Source organism: Podarcis melisellensis (genome assembly GCF_964234715.1).
Source record: "Podarcis melisellensis genome assembly, chromosome: Z".
NCBI lineage: Eukaryota > Metazoa > Chordata > Lepidosauria > Squamata > Lacertidae > Podarcis > Podarcis melisellensis.
Window position 1 is genome coordinate 22,416,899 of NC_138547.1, and position 21,633 is coordinate 22,438,531.

The following is a 21,633-nucleotide window of genomic DNA, read 5'->3' on the forward strand; positions in this document are numbered from 1 at the left end:
CAGATCTGGGGCAAAAAGGGTTCAGGCGCTCCCTGAGGTACCCAGGAGTCAGGACCCAAGTTGTTCTGGGCTTTGTCAGTTAATGCAAGGACCATGAACTTGGCTCAGTAGTAGATGGGCAGCCAGTGTAGATGTTTTAACAACGGAATCACATGTTCTCACCCCTGCCTGAGATGCGCCAGCACTGTTATAATTTCAGTGCCAAATAATCTACCTGCCAAATGATCAGTGCCAAATGATCTATCTGACCCCTCTCCTCTGTTTTTAGCTTTCTGTGTTTTTAGCTGCCTCTGCTGGTAGGTAGGTGGTGGTGTTGTTATTCTTTTACACATCTTTTTAAAAATGTTCTTATCCGTAGAAATATAAGAACATAACTAAAAACATAAAACTGGGAACTTAATCTAAAACAAAAATAAAAAGAGGCACAGGGAAAACCACACATGAATTATTTGGTGTCCACTTGGATGTCACACAGTGGATGGGGTGCGAAGCACAATGTAGGGCAGTCAGTCTGGCTATGGGCAAGTGCTGAGGGCAAGTGAAGTTAGCTGAGATTGATAGCAAGGAAGGGCAATGCACATCAATAAGTAAACATGGACTTTTAAAAGGGGGCTAGACAGATTCATGGAAGATTAGCCTGCCAATGGCTGCTAGGCACAAAGACTCCATAGAAACTTTAGCCTCAAAGGCAGTATATGCCTCTAAATTATTTTATACATCATTAAATTTCTATCCCACCTTTCCTCCAATGGGTTCAAGACGATGTATATGGTCCCCTCTCCCCATTTTATCCTCACAACACCCCTGTGAGGTAGGTTAGTCTGAAAGGCAACTAGTGGGCCACAGTCACCAGTGATCTGGGGATTTGAACTCTGGTCTCCCAGACCCTTGTCTGACACTCTAACCACTGTGGAAGAGACAGTGCTAGAGTAAGGCCACATGCACACCATACATTTAAAACACTTTCATACCACTTTAAGCAGTCATGGCTTCTCCAAAAAAATTCTGAGAGCTGTAAAGGGTGCTGAGGGTTGCTAGGAGATCCTTATTCCCTCAGAACTATAATTTGCAGAGTGGTTTAACAATCCATTTTGGGAACTCTGTGAATTGTAGATCACTGATAGGAATAGGGGCCTCCTAACGATTTTCAGCATCCTCAACAAACTACAGCTCCCAGGATTCTTTGAAGGAAGCCATTAATGTAAAGTGGTATCATAGTTCTTTAATGTATGGTGTGGATGTGGCCTAGATAGGCCTTTGGACTGATTCAGCAGCCAGCTCTTCTTCTGTTCCTAACCTTTTCACAAGGTGTACTGGAAATAAAATTTTGATAAAGTAAGGGAGATTTTATGGCACTGCTGAAAATGTTTGTGCAAAACTGTTAGTTGTTTTTACCTAGTACAAGTCTGAATAAAAAAGCATGGCTACTCCACAAGGCTTGTAAACTACAAGACCATTTTCTTATGCTTTGATTGAGTGAGCATCCAATAACAGGCCTGCATAATGCCTGCCCAAACTGCTAGCCGGGCTAGATCCACAAAGGGTGACAATTACCTCCTGTTTTGCAGCTTCTTTTATTCTTTTTTCAATACTGTGTGTTATTTGGAGTCGCTTCCTCAGGCGAGCACATGTGACTGACAAAGCATGCCCCTGTGTTGCTGTCTTGTGGAACAAGACTAGCATTGTAATTTTCCGGAGAGACATCTCTCTCTGAAAAACCCTCTGTTTGATCCCCATCAAAGGGATCTGAAGCAAAACTAAATCAAAGTGAGAAGGCATGTGGCAGTTTGTGCTGGTGGAGTTGGCTCAGAGGGTGTTTACACTGGATTTGTCATCTTTTCCAGTCATATTTTTGGCTATTCAATCTTGTTTCTCAGTATGTTGTATGGTGATACACATGGTTCTCTAAAGGCTTGAGTAAATGTTAGTAGGCAAAAATGGTCTTGCAAAAGCAAGTGTCATGAATGTGGCGGTCATGGGCACAATTACTTTTATATTGTAATGGCGGCTTGAGGTCTTCCCCTGGTGCCCTCAAAGCCTCTGGGCTGCTCCACTTGCAGCCATGGTGCTGAGGGTGGTTACCTCTGCTCCTTTGGAAAGGTGGGGTAATCAGTCTCATATAACCAGCATCCTTAAGTGTAATTAATGCATGAAGGGGTTCAGACCATAGAGTAAATTCTCCTGCCAGGCCTAGGCCAGGTGGGTCCACAGAGCTGAAGGAAGTTGGAAGAGTGAATCTATTTCCCATTTCCTTTTATAGCTCTATATGCCTTCTTTCTTTCTTTCTTTCTTTCTTTCTTTCTTTCTTTCTTTCTTATTATAAATTGTTTACTAAGGCATTAATAAAAGGACAAAACTTCTACCTATTAACATGAAAGTAAAAATAAATAAATAAAATAATGGAAACTGCCGTATTTTTCGCTCCATAAGAAGAACCTGACCATACGACGCACCTAGTTTTTAGAGGAGGAAAACAAGAAGAAAAATATTCTGAACGAAACAGTGGATGTATGACTTTTGTAGTTAATGCTGTGGCCACAGACATGTGATTTGACGATAAGTTTGGGTTGCCCAATGCAAAAATCCCGAGGATCCATGTGGATCTGTGCTTTGTAACCACGTTTTTGCGCCATGGCGGCCCCACACAATAGTGGTTACGTGGTTTTTTGGGTGCAGGCTGTAGCCCTAGACATGCTATGTGATCTGATGGTGAATTTGGGGTGACCCAATGCAAAAACCCTGAGGATCCATGTGGATCTGTTCTTTATGACCACGTTTTTGCGCCATGGCGGCCCCACACAACAGTGGGTGCGTGGTTTTTTTGGTGCAGGCTGTAGCCCTGGACATGAAATGTGATCTGATGTGAATTTGGGGTGACCTAATTCAAAAATTCTGAGGAATTGTGTGGATCCGTGCTTTGTAACCACGTTTTTGTGCCATTGCGGCCTCACACAACAGTGGGTGCGTGGTTTTTTTGGTGCAGGCTGTAGCCCTGGACATGCAATGTGATCTGATGGTGTATTTCAGGTGACCCAATGCAAAAATCCTAAGGATCCATGTGGATCCGTGCGTTGTAACCACGTTTTTGTGCCATGGCGGCCCCACACAAGAGTGGGTGCGTGGTTTTTTGGTGCAGGTTGTACCCATGAACATGCTATGAGATCTGATGGTGAATTTGGGGTGACCCAATGCAAAAACCCTGAGGATCCATGTGGATCTGTTCTTTATGACCACGTTTCTGCGCCATGGCAACAGTGGGTGTGTGCTTTTTTTGGTGCAGACTGAAGGCCTAAACATGCAATGTGACCTGATGGTGAATTTGGGGTGACCCAATGCAAAAATCCCGAGGATTCATGTGGATCCGTGCTTTGTAACCACGTTTCTGCGCCATTGCGGCCCCACACAACAGTGGGTGTGTGGTTTTTTTGGTGCAGGCTGTAGCCCTGGACATGAAATGTGATCTGATGTGAATTTGGGGTGACCTAATTCAAAAATTCCGAGGAATTGTGTGGATCCGTGCTTTGTAACCACGTTCTTGCACCATTGCGGCCTCACACAACAGTGGGTGCGTGGTTTTTTTGGTGCAGGCTGTAGCCCTGGACATGCAATGTGATCTGATGGTGTATTTCAGGTGACCCATTGCAAAAATCCTAAGGATCCATGTGGATCCGTGCTTTGTAACCACGTTTTTGTGCCATGGCGGCCCCACACAACAGTGGGTGCGTGGTTTTTTGGTGCAGGTTGTACCCATGAACATGCTATGAGATCTGATGGTGAATTTGGGGTGACCCAATGCAAAAATGCTGGGGATCCATGTGGATCCGTGGTTTGTAACCAGGTTTTGGCGCCATTGTGGGCCCACACAACAGTCGGTGCGTGGTTTTTTTGATGCAGGCTGTAGCCCTCAACATGCTACGTGATCTGATGGCGAATTTGGGGTGACCCAAATCAAAAATCCCAAGGATTCATGTGGATCCGTGCTTTGTAACCACGTTTTTCCGCCATGGCGGACCCACACAACAGTGGGTGCGTGGTTTTTTGGGTGCAGGCTGCAGCCCTGGACATGCTATGTGATCTGATGGTGAATCTGGGGTGACCCAATGCAAAAATCCCGGGGATCCATGTGGATCCTTGCTTTCTAACCACGTTTTTGCGCCATTGAGGCCACACAGAACAGTGGGTGCGTGGGGTTTTTTTGGTGCAGGCTGTAGCCCTGGACAGGCAATGTGATCTGATGGCGAATTTGGGGTGACCCAATGCAAAAATCCCAAGGATCCATATGGATCCGTGCTTTGTAACCAGGTTTTTGCCCCATTGCGGCCACACAGAACAGTGGGTGCGTGGTTTTTTTGGTGCAGGCTGTAGCCCTGGACATGAAATGTGATCAGATGGTGAATTTGGGTTCACCCAATGCAAAAATCCTGAGGATCCATGTGGATCCGAGCTTTGTAACCAAGTTTTTGCACCATTGAGGCCACAGAGAACAGTGGGTGCGTGGTTTTTTTTGGTGCAGGCTGTAGCTCTAGACATGTTATGTCATCTGATGGTGAATTTTGGATGACCCAATGCAAAAATCCCGAGGATCCATGTAGATCCGTGCTTTGTAACCAGGTTTTTGCCCCATTGCGGCCCCACACCACAGTGGGTGCGTTGTTTTTTTGGTGCAGGTTGTAGGCATGGACATGCTATGTGATCTGATAGTGAATTTATAGTGACCCATTGCGGCCCCACACAACAGTGGGTGTGTGGTTTTTTTGGTGCAGGCTGTACCCATCAACATGCTATGTAACCTGATGGTGAATATGGGGTGACCCAATGCAAGCATCCCGAGGATCCATGTGGAACTGTGATTTGTAACCACGTTTTTCCGGCATGGCGGACCCACACAACAGTGGGTGCGTGGTTTTTTGGTGCAGGCTGCAGCCCTGGACATGCAATATGATCTGATGGTGAATTTGCAGTGACCCAATGCAAAAATCCCAAGGATCCATGTGGATCCGTGCTTTGTGACCACGTTTTTGCGCCATTGTGGCCCCACACAACAATGGGTGTGTGGTTTTCTTGGTGCACGCTGTACCCATGAACATACTATGTGATCTGATGGTGAATTTGGGGTGACCCAATGCAAAAATCCTGAGGATCCATGTGGATCCGTGCTTTGTAACCACGTTTTTGCGCCATTGTGGCCCCACACAACGGTGAGTGCATGGTTTTTTTTGGTGCAGGCTGTACCCATCAACATGCTATGTAATCTGATGGTGAATATGGGGTGACCCAATGCAAGCATCCTGAGGATCCATGTGGAACTGTGATTTGTAACCACGTTTTTCCGGCATGGCGGACCCACACAACAGTGGGTGTGTGGTTTTCTTGGTGCACGCTGTACCCATGAACATACTATGTGATCTGATGGTGAATTTGCAGTGACCCAATGCAAAAATCCCAAGGATCCATGTGGATCCGTGCTTTGTGACCACATTTTTGCGCCATTGTGGCCCCACACAACAATGGGTGTGTGGTTTTCTTGGTGCACGCTGTACCCATGAACATACTATGTGATCTGATGGTGAATTTGGGGTGACCCAATGCAAAAATCCTGAGGATCCATGTGGATCCGTGCTTTGTAACCACGTTTTTGTGCCATTGCGGCCTCACACAACAGTGGGTGCGTGTGTTTTTTGTGTGCAGGCTGTAGCCCTGGACATGTTATGTGATCTGATGGTGAATTTGGAGTGACCCAATGCAAAAATCCTAAGCATCCATGTGGATCCGTGCTTTGTAACCAGGTTTTTGCCCCATTGAGGCCCCACACCACAGTGGGTGTGTGGTTTTTTGGGTGCAGGCTGTAGGCATGGACATGCTATGTGATCTGATGGTGAATTTGGAGTGACCCAATGCAAAAAACCCGAGGATCCATGTAGATCTGTGCTTTGTAACCACGTTTTTACGCCATTGCGGCCCCACACAACAGTGAGTGAATAGGTTTTTTGGTGCAGGCTGTAGCCATGGACATGCTATGTGATCTGATGTTGAATTTTGGATGATCCAATGCTAAACTCCTTAGGATCCATGTGGATCTGTGCTTTGTAACCACGTTTTTGCGCCATGGCGGCCCCGAAAAACAGTGAGTGCGTGGTTTTTTTGGTGCAGGTTGTAGCCCTGGACATGCTATGAGATCTGACGGTGAGTTTGGAGTAGCCCAATGCAAAAATCCCGAGGATCCATGTTGGTCTGTGCTTTGTAACCACGTTTTTGCACCATGGGAGCCCCACACAACTTTAGGTACGTGGTTTTTTTGGTGCAGGTTTTACCTATGAACATGCTATGTGATCTGATCGTGAATTTTGGGTGACCCAATGCAAAAATCCTGAGGATCCATGTGGATCCGTGCTTTGTAACCACGTTTTTACGCCATTGCGGTCCCACACAAGAGTGGGTGCGTGTTTTTTTGGGTGCAGGCTGTAGCCCTGAACATGCTATGTGATCTGATGGCGAATTTGGGGTGACCCAATGCAAACATCCCAAGGATCCATGTGTATCCGTGCTTTGTAACCATGTTTTTGCGCCTTTGCGACCCCACACAAAAGTGGGTGCGTGTTTTTTTGGTGCAGGCTGTACCCTTGAACATGCTATGCAATCTGATGGTGAATTTGAGGTGACCCAATGCAAAAATCCTGAGGATCCATGGGGATCCGTGCTTTGTGACCACTTTTTTGCGCCACACAACAGTGGTTACGTGGTTTTTTTGGTGTAGGCTGTAGGCATGGACATGCTATGTGATCTGATGGTGAATTTTGGGTGACCCAATGCAAAAATCCTGAGGATCCTTTGGCTTTTATGTCCCCCCTCCCAGGCAGCCTCCTTTATCGCATCCCTTATCTCTCCCAATCCCACCCATCAGCTTCTTCCTTTCAACACTCCTTTTCCTCTTCTTTACCTTAGTGTCTTTTCCTTAGCTGGAGCAGTTTTTTGCTCCTCTTTTTCTTCTATTTTCTCTCTTCATTGATTTAGTCTTCCTGTCTCCTCCCCTTGCAAGTTTGCTATCCTTACCTCCCTCCTCCCAGGCAGCTTCCTTTTGCTTGCCAATCAGCTGCTTAGCGGCTTTGTTTCAACACTCCCTTCCCTCTTCTTTTTGCCCCTGGGCAATTCAGCTCCAGGGACCACACATTCACTCCATAAGACACACAGACATTTCCCCTTACTTTTAAGGAAGAAAAAAGTGTGTCTTGTGGAGTGAAAAATTCAGTAATAACATTGAAATAAATAAAAGACAGCATATGGTTGAACATTATCATTAAACCTATTATTCCAAAACATTTTTTTAAACCACCCATTTCCCCAAATAACTTACTGAGCTAATTTACACATAAAGTAGCTGAACTTGATCAAAGTTGCAAGGAATCAGATGTTTCCAATCCATTCAAATTCTGTAGGAATTTTTTAGGATTAGTTACTACTTCTAGATCATTTTCCAGGATAATCTCCAATATAATTTCCAAATAGCCAGGTAAAAGGTAATTCCAAATAGTTCCTTCCAAATAGTCAGGTTCTAAAGGTATATGGCATCCTAATGTATTTGATATTTGGAAATCACATGGATATTATTATTATTATTATTATTATTATTATTATTATTATTATTATAATAAATGTTGGCCAGCCTTGCACAAGTCACATAACTCTGATGTCGGTAGGCCTTTGTAAACAATAAAATCAACAAAAAGAGTTGCTCTAATTGTTAGGTTCCCGAGACCTTTTCAGTAAGGGGGGAAAGGTATAATATATATATAGAAAGGAAAATTCCTTGGATGCCAAGATTCAGGTTTGGGGAAGTACTCTTTGGTGAGAGCACACCAGCAGAGATTTAAAGTCACAAAATATGCAGCAAAGTAATGCCAAATTTTAGCCTGCATACCTTAAAATATACCCTTGTGAGTTCCAAGACTTCCTTCTTCCCCCAGCATAGGAGAAGACCTAACATTAGGTAAGTTAAAATTTGTACTTACCGTATTTTCCGGTGTATAAGACTTTTCCAGATAAAATATAGAGTTTGGGATATACTCGCCATATAAGACTACCCCTCTTCCAATGCACACTAAATAAAAATTTAAAAAAAACATCAGACTTTACTTCAATATGGTAATTTTAATTCAAATGCTTATGACATGCAGGTACTTAGCATGTCACTTATAAACATAAGGCTGTTTTTCATCAAACATGTAAACATAAAACAGTGCAAGTGGATTAAACTTTTCCTAACTCACTCTAAAGCTGAAAGGAAGGATAAACACACTTACTGGATTGTAAGCTTTATTAAATATTGTGGCATTTATTTCTAAATAAGCATGCATAAGGACTGGTACTGCAAGGCTACACTCTTATGCAGGGTTACAGGGAGAAAATCCCAGAGTGGTGGGGCTTACTTGTGAGTAAACATGCATAGGAGCAGCTAAAAGGGAGCATTAAGAAGAGACAAATTGAGAATGCATGAAAGAGTACCGTATTTTTTGCCCTATAGGACGCACTTTTCCCCCTCCAAAAATTGAGGGGAAATGTATGTGCATCCTATGGAGCGAATGCATGCTCTTTGGCTTCAGCGATAGCATTGCTAAGCCTCTGAAGCACAGAGGGAGCACTCCCTCTGTGCTCCAAAGGCTTCGCGTTGCTTTTGCTGAAGCCTGGAGAGTGAGAGGCGTTGGTGTGCACCGACCCCTCTCGCTCTCCAGGCTTCAGGAATAGCTGTGCGCACGGGGCTATGGCCGCTGGCTGCTTTGGCTTGTGCCATAGCTGCGCGCAACCCCTCCGGTAGGGAGAGGTTGCGCGCATCCTGTACGCTGCTCTTTGGGGCTGTGGGGAAAATAAGATTTTTTCCCTTGATTTCCCCCCCTAAAAACTAGGTGCGCCCTATGGTCCGGTGCGCCCTATGGAGTGAAAAATACGGTAATTGAAAAAGCCATTAAGAGCAAAAATGGAAGGTAAGTCAGAAAAAGAGAAAGAGTGGTTAAGTGGAAACATGAGCGGGGAGGAATGAAGGGTAGTGTGTGAGAGGAATAAGGCAGTCAAAAAATGCTAAATGCAAGGAAGGATTGGGAACATGGAAAAGGTGAGTGGACTAAAGGAGTATTAATGGGCAGTTAACAGAAGCCTAAAGAGGCTATGGGGTGAAAGGCATAACCCAAGGAAGGGGATGATGCTGATGATTAGAAAACCACAATACTCAAGATATGATGCAGATGCTTACTTATCACTCAACATGCCTTTTGCAAGCTACTTCACAATTTTAACAGCTATGCATTACAACCCCATGCTGCACACACTCTCTAGAACCTGTAGTCTTCAACATGTTTTAAATCATATACATCACAGAAGCACACTGCACAGAGCTTCAAGGATCAGAGCTTCAGCATACATCTTCATGTTTGAAAAACCATGTGTGTCCCCACTTCAAAGATGATGGCATTAGCGGACCAACAGACACAACACAGGTCAGCAGCACATTACCTGTTAAAGTCACATCTGAAGTTGTTCCAAGTTATATACTTTACAGCACAATATGCTTTACAGCACAATATGCTTTACAGCACAATATGCTTTACACACATCCCTCCAAGTTTAATGGGGCTTACTTACTCCCCAGATAAGTGGATTTAAAACTGCAGCTCCCACCCTTTCAACACATGCTTATGAGGCAAAGTGACTCTAATCCATGTAAACACTTGTAAAGACAGAGCAACTTAATAGTAGGAACCTCTGCGGCAGCCACAAACCAGCGCTGATGGCTGCCAGCCCGGCAGCTTCTGCAGCAGCAGCATGGGCGCTCCACAAGGTCCGGCACCAGAGGCGGTGAAGCCATCCCGGATCGCAGACACTGGACCCGGCGTGAGGAGGCTGAGAGGGCGGCGGCAGCAGCAACCCCAGCAGGGCTTCAGACAGGCGATCTGAGCAACCTGCCAGGCGGCATCAAAGGACGGGTGGTTGCGATCAGCTGTCTCAGAGGAGAGGAGAGAGCTATATGCTTAATAAAAATGTGCGCTCTGCTGCATTGAGTGGCTCCATCTAGAGACTTAAAAAATAAAAAAAAATCCCTGCTTGACGAGATGCTCAGCAGAGAGACAAGCAGGGAGAGATAAGCAGCCTCCTCTTCCTGCCTGCTCTCCTGCCGCCTCTTCACACACACGCTGTAGCAGCCGAGGGTGAAACAAAGGAGCCAGGGGCTTGCGCCATGAAGGCAGCTAGAAGGAGCAAGGCAAAACGGCAAGGGAAGGCAAGGGAAAAATGTGCTGTGGCCGTTTAAATAGTTGAAACCCCCCGCCGCTTCACTCAGGCGACCCCCCACAACCATACCCAGCATATAAGATGACCCCTGACTTTTGAGAAGATTTTGCTGGGTTAAAAAGTCATCTTATATGCTGGAACATACGGTGCAAACTTTTCAGAGATCATTTCAGAGGTTCATTTTCCCATGCATCAGTCAGAAAAGTTGCATAGGCAGTAAAACTTGGCTTAGTTGCAAAGTGGTGAATGTTGCTAAATTATTGGTATAGGTGCTCAATAGAGGCTTGTTAGAGTGTAGCCTCTTCACACCTTGTGCTTCTCAGGTAGACTGGAGGGGAACAAAGTCTTGATTATGTAGTTCAGGGAGGTCCAACCTTCATACAAGAGGGCTGCAACAGTACTTTGACAAGGAATCTGCAGACTACTCACTGCCTTGTCAAATGGTGCTTTTCCCAAAGTGGTTGAGCTTTAGGAGGGCACTGGGCTTTGGGAAGGAGTTGAGCTGGGAAAGCACTAACTAGGCTTTGGGAAGGAGGAGGGAGGATTCTAGGATAAGGTTACCAGATGTCCCTGTTTCCCAGCTTCTCGCTGCAAAAAAGAAAAGATAAAGAAAACCTGAGCCTGTCAGGACAGCTTTTTCTATGGTCTGAACCCCTTCATGCATTAATTAGACTCAAGAATGTTGGTTATATGAGACTAGTTATCCCACATTTACCAGGGTTTTATACACACACACACACACACACACACACACACACACACACACACATTATACACCATTCGCAATGCAGCATTATAAAATTACAGGCTCTGAGAAGACACCACCAAGGGGAATAAGAGTGGTTTTGGCACATGTTTGTAAATGCATGCATATGGAAAGACATGCCAGTGTGTTGCTTTCCTTGCCTCCAATTGTGGCACAAAGTTGGTACAGGTGGCGACCATTTTGCATGCGTCCTATTGACATGCAACTGCCAATACATGTGTGGCTTTCAGTCCCAGAATTGGGGTGGAACAGGCTTACGTGTGACTGTTGACACATGCAATGACCCGGAACGCAACCCCTGCACAAATGAGCTTCATGTACTGTACTATAATCATTGCTATTTTTCTAGAAAAAGAGGTGCTGGAATTCACTAGGAATGCCTCCCTTGTTCTCTTATAATGGCAATGGCGTCCACCCGAGAAGAGCCGGAACTGAGCTCCAGTGAGTTCTGGCTGAAAAAAATCCCCTTGCTATAATAATTGCAGCCTTGAGAAAAGGTGGGGGGACGCACCAAACACAGGAAGCAAACAAAAGGGACAAAATATCCAGGTGCATATTCAGAACCCAAGGCTGAAAAACAGCAAGCGATAACAGCCGGTGGCGATAGGAACAGAAATACACAATCCCATAACGTCAAGGACAGGCCAAAGGAGGGGAGAAGGAAGCTGGGTACACTTGCTGCAGGCCTTGGAGGGCTAAGTTGGCCAGAAGGCCCTGCCAGGGGCCTGCCAGACTTACACTGTCATCCAAAAATACCCCCATCCTTCCCAGCCGAACTGGAGCTTAATGGGTGAAACGGCCATGCCTGTCCATATGCACTTCAAGACTTCAATAGTAAAATCTGAACCTGTGTTAATGCAAATTAGTGTGTAGCATCAGATCAGATGAGGCGGTTGCACTGCAGTGGTCCATTTTATGGACAAAACTCCCACCCTGGACCTCAGACAAGCTCTGCACTGGCCTGGTCAAAGCACTATAAGTGATCCAAGATGTTATGGTGGAATGAAACTTACCATTGCTGTTTCCTTTTGCAACCCCTTGTTTAAAGTAATGTGTAGTTCCAGTCTAAGAATGCATTTGTTCGCTCATTTCAGATTTCTCTTGCATTAGATTTTGTCAAGCTGTAGAAGGTACAGAAAAGGGGGCTGGAGCATCTTTCTGCAAGTGAAAATTATAATATATTGGGGGAGGGGTTAGTTTATTTTCAAAATATATGCAAAAGAATCATAATTGAGGATTATAAAAGTTATGATGGCATATAGCAACTTTTTGGGGCTTGTGGGCACATTTGGAATTCTGGGTGAGTGCCACTGGCCCAATCACAAAATCCATGGAAGAAAGGGCACATGCAGGAGCCACTGCTGTGCTTGCTAACAAGGAGGGTGTCTTTTGCACTCTTGTTTGTTCATTAGAGGATGGGTGTCCAATCTTTGTATCTAATGAAATGTGAGCACGTCTAATGCAGCATATTCAATGTAGGAAAGGCTGAGCCACTGCAGACAAGAACTGAGCAGGAAGAGCAACAGTCTATCATGCATTTTGGATTTTTAAGGGAATATTTACTTAGAACTTTTGCAAGCACCATAGGAGGTACATAGTAGGCACACTGGTGCTCATGCACACCATGTTGGTGACCCCTGGCATGGAGGAAGTAGACAGATGCATTTTTCTTCCTCTCTTATAATGCTGGGATCATGGGTCACCCAGTTAAGCTTGTTGGCGGAAGGTTCAAGGCAGACTGGAAGATGTATTTATTTGCATAGCACATAATTAATATTTTTAGAATTTGCAGTCACAAGATACGATGGTGGTCACCAGCATAGCCGTAGAAAGAGGATTAGTCAAATGTATGTAGGTGAATAAATCTATTAATGGTTATTTGAAATGATTACTATATGTTGCCACACACTTTGCCAACCTGGTGCCCTCCACATGTTTTGGACTACCAGCAGCTGGCTGAGTCTGATGGGAGTTGCAGTCAAACTTTCGGAAGGCACCAGGTTGGAGAAGGCTGTGCTACCTTCTCTGAACTATTTGCTGATATACAACGGAAAATGATTTCGTAGAAATATGGTATTCCTTTGTAACATATGTATTAGAGAGTGATTCTGACACACAGCCTCTGGCAACACATGTGCAGTTAGGGCAGGCTGACCTTTGTGTTGTGTTTATTGTATGGAGCTTCTTGTGCTGTTAAACTGGAAAATGGAATAAAAGCATTTCCAGGAAATTAAAAGAACGGTATGCTGTGTTGTAGAAAAAAACTCCTTCACTTGTTTTGTTGCTATTACTTCTGCCTTCTGGTTCGTAAACAAATTTGCTTTCCTTTGACTACCTGAAAGGGTCCTCAATCTATTTTGCCTGGAACAGGTCACCTCTTTTGTTTCATGGTATTTCAGGCAGACATGCTGAAGACATATTCGGGGAGCTTTTTAATGAAGCCAATAGTTTCTACATGCGGATGAATTCTCTGCAAGAGCGAGTTGATCTTCTGGTGATCAAGGTCACCCAACTGGACTCCACTGTGGAAGAAGGTAGGCAGCATTAGTAGCAACCACTTGGGTCACATTAACCTTTGGTTTTGTTTATCTGGTCAAGGAGGACAGAACTGCATTTAGATGTTTTGCTTCCTTAAGCGCTAATTAAGTATTGCCATTTTCAAGCTTCCCTTTGTGACTCAGTACAACAAAACCCTGCCATGGAACAGGCAAAACACTCCCGGGAAAAGGAAATTCTAGTAAACAATCTGTTTTCTTGGAATATTAGGGCTTTTTGAACCATACATTATGAAAAGGATGATTTATGGCAGGGTTGGAGAGTCCTTCAGTCATTTGGGAGAGTAATTTGTTAGGGGCTGCATGCCAAGGTGGATAGGGTTAGAGCCAAACGTGGGTGGTATGTCAAACTCCCTCAGTAAGCAAGGTAACATGATTGGGTCTGGGTGATTTAAACTTAGAGACTCTGTCAAAAACAACTATTAATTCAGAGATTCTATGTGCATGGTAGCATTTACTATAATTCAGCAACAAGGACTCATTGTAGGGATCCTGTGCCCCCTTATTTCTTGCACTGGGAATAAATTAAAGATGAGGCACAGTGGAAGCAAAATTGGAATTTTAGTAACAAGCACTCTGTGGGATAAATCTTAGTGGTTTCACTAGTAAAGGCACAGTACTTTGTTTCAGTCAAAACTTCTTTTAAAGATGTAATTATAACTTTCTTTTAACTTTCTAACACTGTTTTTAATAAACCTAATTTCTCCTAGAATGGATATCTGTTTTACCCTGCCTGTAAAATGCCTCTAGCCTTTTTCTAGGATCTCTTCATTTCCCTAAGGAAATTAAACTGGTTTGTCCTGCCTAATAAGCCCCTAACCCAGAGCTTTCCAAACTTTTCATGTTGGTGGCATACATTTTAGCCATGCACAATTTTATGACACAGTAATTCACCTTTACTAGCAAACCAGAGATTAAACTAACCCCTTTGTCACAGATTTCAATTTAGGCAAAAAGCAACATTTAGGCTTTCAATCTCAGGTTATCCATCCTTGATTTATGGATTCTAGCACTAGAAGGCTGATCGCCAAAGAATTGATGCTTTTGAATTATGGTGCTGGAAGAGACTCTTGAGAGTCCCATGGATTGCAAGAAGATCAAACCTATCCATTCTTAAGGAAATCAGCCCTGAGTGCCCACTGGAAGGACAGATCATGAAGCTGAGGCTCCAATACTTTGGCCCTCTCATGAGAAGAAAAGACTCCCTAGAAAAGACCCTGATGTTGGGAAAGATTGAGGGCACAAAGAGAAGGGGACGACCGAGGACGAGATGGTTGGACAGTGTTTTCGAAGCTACCAACATGAGTCTGACCAAACTGCGGGAAGCAGTGGAAGACAGAAGTGCCTGGCGTGCTCTGGTCCATGGGGTCACGAAGAGTCGGACACAACTAAACGACTAAACAACAACAAAGCACTCCCCCCCCCCCTCTTATTTTGCAGTGGGGACCTTTTATCTAAAGCACAATGTACGGTCCTGTTGAATGCAAACAGTTTGGATTAACAAAGTCACAAACCTGGACCTTGGGAAATGTCAGTCTTTCAGTATCTCATGATGAAAAGAAGCCTGTGGTTTCACCACTGAATTTTCAGTCTCTGAAAAGAATTGCATATTTGTTGAGAAGCTATATTCTCAGCCGACCAATCATTTTTCCTCAGAAATGCCTCCCAAGAATTTCAGGGGGACTTATTCCCAAGTAAATGCACAAAGGTGTGCAGCCTGGAAGGATCTCCATTACTTCCTTGCTTGCTTTCTTCTTCCAGTAAGCGTTCTGAAAAGGCAATGATAATGAGGTGTTTTTCACATTAGTTACTATCATCATCATCATAGGCCAGGTTTCCAAAGCAGCTTAAAGTTATCAATGAGATAGTCCCATGTAGTGATTAGCATGCATTTACCCAGCATCTGTCAATCATCTGTCAATGTTCAGGCACCAGGCAAAATCATTTCTTTTCTGCCAGACCTTTTGGATGCTCATCAAATTTGCAGATAGCACCAAACTGGGAGGGTTAGCTAATGCCACAGAAGAAAGAATCAGGATTCAATGTCATCTTAACAGATTGCAGAACTGGGCCAAAATGTTTAAAAAAGGAATTTCAAGAGGAACAAATGTAAGGTTCTGCACTTAGACAGATAGAAGCAGCTGCACAAATATAAGATGGGGGGACACCTGGCTTGCCAGTAGTACATGTGAAAAGGATCTCAGGGTCTTAGTAGGCCACAAGCTTAACATGAGTTAACAGTGTGATGCAGCAGCAAAAAAAGCTAATGGTATTCTAGGCTGCATCAACAGAAGTCTAGTGTCCAGATCAAGGGAAGTAATAGTCCAGCTCTATTCTGCCTTGGTCAGACCACACCTGGAATACTGTGTACAGTTCTGAGTGCCACACTTTAAAAAGAATACCATACTGACAAGCTGGAACTGTGCAAAGGAGGGCAACCAAAATGATAATGGGTCTGGAAACCAAGTCTCATGAGGAATGGTTGAGGGTGTTGGGTATGTTTAGCCTGGAAAAGAGGAGGTGTGATAGCCATCTTCAAATATCTAAAGGGCTGTCACATGGAAGATGGAGCAAGCTTGTTTTCTCTGCTCTGGAGGCTAGGACCTGAACCTATGGATTCAAGTTACAAGAAATGAGATTCCAACTAAACATCAAGAACTTTCTGATAGTAAGAGTTGCTCGACAGTAGAGCAGACGCCCTCGGGAGGCAGTGGACTTAAAAACCTTGGAGGTTTTTAAGCAGAGGTTGGATGGCCATCTGTCATGGGTGATTTAGTAGAGATTCCACATTGCAGGGGGTTGGACTAGATGACCCTCAGGGCACCTTCAAACTTTACAATTCCTTGATTCTATGGGCCTTACTTATCTGTGTCCTGTGAGTGAGATGTTTTAATTCTGCCTTTTAAAACACAATGGCCTTTTAGATTTTTATTTGTCTTTCCATTTTATGCTAGCTTTAGTGTATGCGTTTGTGGTGTAGTGGTTAAGTGCGGTGGACTTGTAATCTGGTGAACCCGGTTCGCTTCCCTGCTCCTCCACATGCAGCTGCTGGGTGACCTTGGGCTAGTCACACTTCTCTGAAGTCTCTTGGCTTCACCTCACAGAATGTTTGTTGTGGGGGAGGAAGGGAAAAGAGATTGTTAGCCGCTTTGAGACTCCTTAAGTAAAGGTAAAGGGACCCCTGACCATTACGTCCAGTTGTGACTGACTCTGGGGTTGTGGCACTCATCTCGCTTTACTGGCCGAGGGAGCTGGCGTACAGCTTCCGGGTCATGTGACCAGCATGACTAAGCCGCTTCTGGTGAACCAGAGCAGCGCACGGAAACGCCGTTTACCTTCCCGCCAGAGCGATACCTATTTATCTACTTGCACTTTGACGTGCTTTCAAACTGCTAGGTTGGCAGGAGCAGGGACCGAGCAACAGGAGCTCACCCCGTTGTGGGGATTTGAACCGCCGATCTTCTGATCAGCAAGTCCTAGGCTCTGTGGTTTACCCCACAGAGCCACCCGCGTCCCAGACTCCTTAGGGTAGTGATAAAGTGGGATATCAAATCCAAACTCTTCTCTTCTTCTTATATATCTGGGGTGGCCAACTCCCAAGAGACTGTGATTTACTCACAGAGTTAAAAACTAGCAGTGATCTACCCCCTTTTTTGGGCTTCCGGTCAAAGTTGTTGAGGTGTGGGTTTTTTTAGGAAGGAGGAAGGCCCATTTTTGGGAGGTTCGGGTCAAAGTTGTTGAGTTTTTTCAGGGAGGAGGTAAAATGTTGAGCTTTTCGTACGGGAGCCACAGTTGTTCAGCTTCTTTGGGGGGGAGCCAATGATCTACCAGTGATCTACCGCAGACGTCCCGTGATCTACCTGTTGGACATGCCTGTTATACATCATAAGTCACTTTGAATTACCTAGGTAAAAAAGCAACCAATAAAATATAACAAATAACAAAAACAAACAAACATAGCTTTGTCTTTTCTCTATGGACCCACTTAAAGAAATATTGGCCCATTATTTATATGACTTATAACTGAACCATAAATAAATTTGCATAATAATAAAAATGCCCCCCACAGCATGTTTTCTTTTGTTTTGAGATGCCATGTGCACCATCACTGAATAGGCATTCCCTCCTACCTGTAAGATAAGGGAAATGTATTTTAAAAGGTAACACCTATCACATGTAGGTATTTTGGGAAATTAAAGTGTCCCCAATTCATCAAACAATATGTGTGTGTTTTTTAAATGCTAAAATTATTATAGTGGGGTGGTGGGGGTGGGTTTTTTTTAATATAGGGAAATATGATATAACAGGTACCCTGAACCCAAACTGTGAATAACTTTAAATGTAAGCAACAACACTTTGAATTGGACCCAGAAATGGTAAGGTAAAAGGTAAAGGATCCTTGGACGGTTAAGTCCAGTCAAAGGCAACTATGGGGTTGTGGCACTCATCTCACCTTCAGGCCAAGTGAGCCGGCGTTCGTCCACAGATAGTTTTCCAGGTCATGTGGCCAGCATGACTAAACCGCTACTGGTGCACGAAGGACCATGACAAGTGCCAGAGCGCACAGAAACGCCATTTACCTTCCTACCACAGTGGTACCTATTTATCTACCATATTTTTCGCCCCATAGGGCACACCAGCCCATAGGGCGAACCTAGTTTTTTTGGGGGGAATAAAGGGGAAAAAAATATTTTCCCCCCCAGGCACGGGGCTGGGGCGGGGGAAGCCCGAGCTTCCCCAGCCCCCAGAATAGGCTGCTATCCACAGGGATGCAGGCAGCTCTCCTCAAGCCGCGGGAGGCTTGTGCAGAGCTGTGCGAAGCCCGAAACCTGGGGCGCGCTCCAGGCTTCAGGATGCAGGCAGCTCTCCGCAAGCCTAGGGAGCCCAGTGGGAACTCCCGCGGGCTCCCAAGGCTTGCGGATAGCTTCCTGAAGCCTGCATTCACCCCATAGGACGCACACACATTTCCCTTCATTTTTGGAGGGGAAAAAGTGTGTCCTATAGGGCGAAAAACATTGTACTTGCACTGGCATGCTTTTGAACTGCTAGGTTGACAGGAGCTGGGACAGAGCAATGGGAGCTCGCCCCATTGCGGGGATTCAAACTGCCAACCTTCCAATCAGCAACCCAAGAGGCTCAGTGTTTTAGACCACAGCACCACCCGTGTCCCAGAAATGGACTGAGAGCCAGTGCAGATATCTCAGCACTAACAATATATTTTCCTTGTGCAGAGTCCCAGTTAGCAGTCTTGCAACAGAAGTTTGCACTAACTGCAGTTTCAGAGGCAGCCCCATATTTAACACATTGCCTACATTGATCAAACATAGAAGTTAGCAGGGCATGGACAGAAGCAAGGCTTTCCTGTGCATGAGGGAGAAATACATTATTGTTACAAAAGTTGGGTGCCAGCCCCACAAGGCACGGTTGAGACTGTCATAACTTTAAGAAATGTGATTTATACACATACTTACACCTTCAGTCTGCATGGAGAGATTCCAGATCTTGCAGCATGGTCATTTCAAGAGGGGATTGTCCCCCACATCAGTGCAGCACTAGAGTCCAAGGCATTTCTCCCAGCCCGCCTTCAGCCTTGGAAGGAAACTTAGCCTGTACTTTTCCACTGGCTTCCAATCTTCACTTCAATACTCCAAATTATCAAAATCCTACCATTTACTGTATTAATTTCTATGGTTTGGGGAGGGTGTCCCCTACACCCAAACATGATTGTCGCTGAACTAAATCAGACCACCTGACCACTTACAGATCAGTTGGTGGCCCTTATCATTTACTTTTGTTCTTCATTTCTGCTGGCCTTGATTTTTATTTATTTTTTACCTCTTTATGTTCTCAACAGGTGGTGAGGAAGGATTCTTGCTCTTGCAGGATTAGCTTTAGCACTTAGTTTTCTCTGCTAATCCGCTGGGGGAGTGAAAGATGAGCTCTGAAGGACAGGATAAGCCCACTTGTTTTTCCATCAGCAGCTGGAAAACTTTCCTCAAAACAACCTTAACCTTTGGTGTATTTCTCACTGCATTTTGGGTTGTGCTACTTCAAGCTTCAGAGCCTAGGGCTTGCCGATCAAAAGGTCAGCGGTTCGAATCCCCGCGACGGGGTGAGCTCCTGTTGCTTGGTCCCTGCTCCTGCCAACATAGCAGTTTGAGAGCATGTCAAAGTGCAAGTAGATAAATAGGCACTGCTCTGGTGGGAAGGTAAACGGTTTTTCTGTGCACTGCTCTGGTTTTCCAGAAGCAGCTTAGTCATGCTGGCCATATGACCAGGAAGCTGTATGCCAGCTCCCTTGGCCTATAGAGCTTAGTCATGCTGGCCATATGACCAGGAAGCTCTATGCCGGCTCCCTTGGCCTATAGAGCAAGATGAGCGCCGCAACCCCAGAGTCGTCTGCAACGGTCAGGGGTCCCTTTACCTTTACTTCAAGCTGCAGGTGGTGACTCCCATCAGCGAATGCTCCTAAGGTACACAACCCCCCATGTCCCCCCAAATACCATGGTTAGCTGGTGAAAGCAGACTTATACCCTAGCCTTCTTCGCTGATATTAGAATTCAGTGGCTCTCAAAATAGGCAGTACCATCCCGGGGCAGGGGGCGGGGTAACCTGTGTGAGGGCCACTGGAACTGTACTTGACTATCAGATTTTGAAAAGCTGATATCAATAGATCAAGTTCATCAGTTTTGTTGAATTAATTGAAATACTTTTAACTTGATTTTGAATAAATGTGCAGTTGATCATTATTAATTCAATTTATATACTGCCCTTTGTCAAAAGATCCCAGGGCAGTGTACAACATTAAAAACACATTACAGAACATAAATGATAAAAACATAATCAAAAACTTAATTAAAAACATACTGACAGGCAGGCAGCCCAATAATAATATAGTCATCCTAATAGCAGTCCTCTCCCTCACATTTTCACAAGCCATAGCTTATTTAATAGCCATAGGCCTGGGTAAAGAGGAATGTTTTTGCCTGGAGCCTAAATACATGTATTGATGGCATCAGACAAGTCTGGGGAGAGCATTCCACAATCAGGGAGCCACTACAGAAAGGTCCCGTTCTCTTGTTGTCGCCCTCTGAACTTCTCTGGAATGGGGGATATATAGAAGGGCCTTAGATGACAAGCACAGGGTCGGGTCACTTTGTATGGAGAGGTGAGCCTTATAGTATTGAGCTCCTGAGCCATGTTATAGGTCAACACCAGCACTTTTGAATTGGGAAACTAATTGGCAGCCAGTGCAGTTGTACCAGGATTGGTGATATATGCTCAAACCAGCATGTTCTGGTGAGCAATCTGGCCATTGCATTTTGCACCAGCTGAAGTTTCTGAACTGCCTTCAGAGGCAGCCCCACATATATCACATTGCAGTAATCCAACCTAGAGGTTTCCAGAGGAGGCCACAGAAATCAGGCTATCCCTGTCCAGATAGGGACACAGCTGAGCCAACAGCCAAAGCTGACAGAAGGCATTCCACACCACCGAGGCCACCTGGGCCTTAAGCAACAGAATGGATCCAGGAGCACCCCCAAGCCACGTACCTGCTGCATAAGAGGGACTGTAACCCTCTCAAGAGCAGGTAATCTTCCACCTAACTGTTCTGGGGAACCACTCACTAACAGTGCCTCAGTCTTACCTGGATTGCGCTTCAGTTTGTTGGCTCTCATCCAGTCCATTACCGAGGCTAAACAGAGTCCTGCACATCCACTGCCTCACCTGCAGATGTACAGTGGTACCTCGGGTTACAGACGCTTCAGGTTACAGACTCCGCTAACCCAGAAATAGTACCTCAGATTAAGAACTTTGCTTCAGGATGAGAACAGAAATCGTGCTCCAGCGGTGCGGCAGCAGCAGGAGGCCCCATTAGCTAAAGTGGTGCTTCAGGTTAAGAACAGTTTCAGGTTAAGAATGGACCTCCGGGACGAATTAAGTTTTTAACCCGAGGTACCACTGTAAAGGAGAAACAGAGTTGTCTGTCATTAGCATACTGCCAACAGTGCATGCCAAAACTCCAGATGACTCCAT

At 44.9% G+C, this 21,633-nt stretch overlaps 1 protein-coding gene across 4 annotated transcripts in view; it reads left to right on the top strand.

Annotated features, from left to right (window-relative positions):
- Positions 1 to 21,633, top strand: part of LOC309362262 (actin-binding protein WASF3-like) — a 66,608-nt gene that overhangs the window by 34,971 nt on the left and 10,004 nt on the right. For 3 of the 4 annotated variants that reach the window (XM_081897878.1, XM_081897876.1, XM_081897875.1), the window contains exon 3: positions 13,441 to 13,575. In XM_081897878.1, the coding sequence (XP_081754004.1) occupies positions 13,441 to 13,575 (135 nt within the window). Of the gene's footprint in view, positions 1 to 1,099; positions 1,202 to 13,440; positions 13,576 to 21,633 lie in introns of those variants that run through there. The other variant, XM_081897877.1, reaches the window with a different exon arrangement.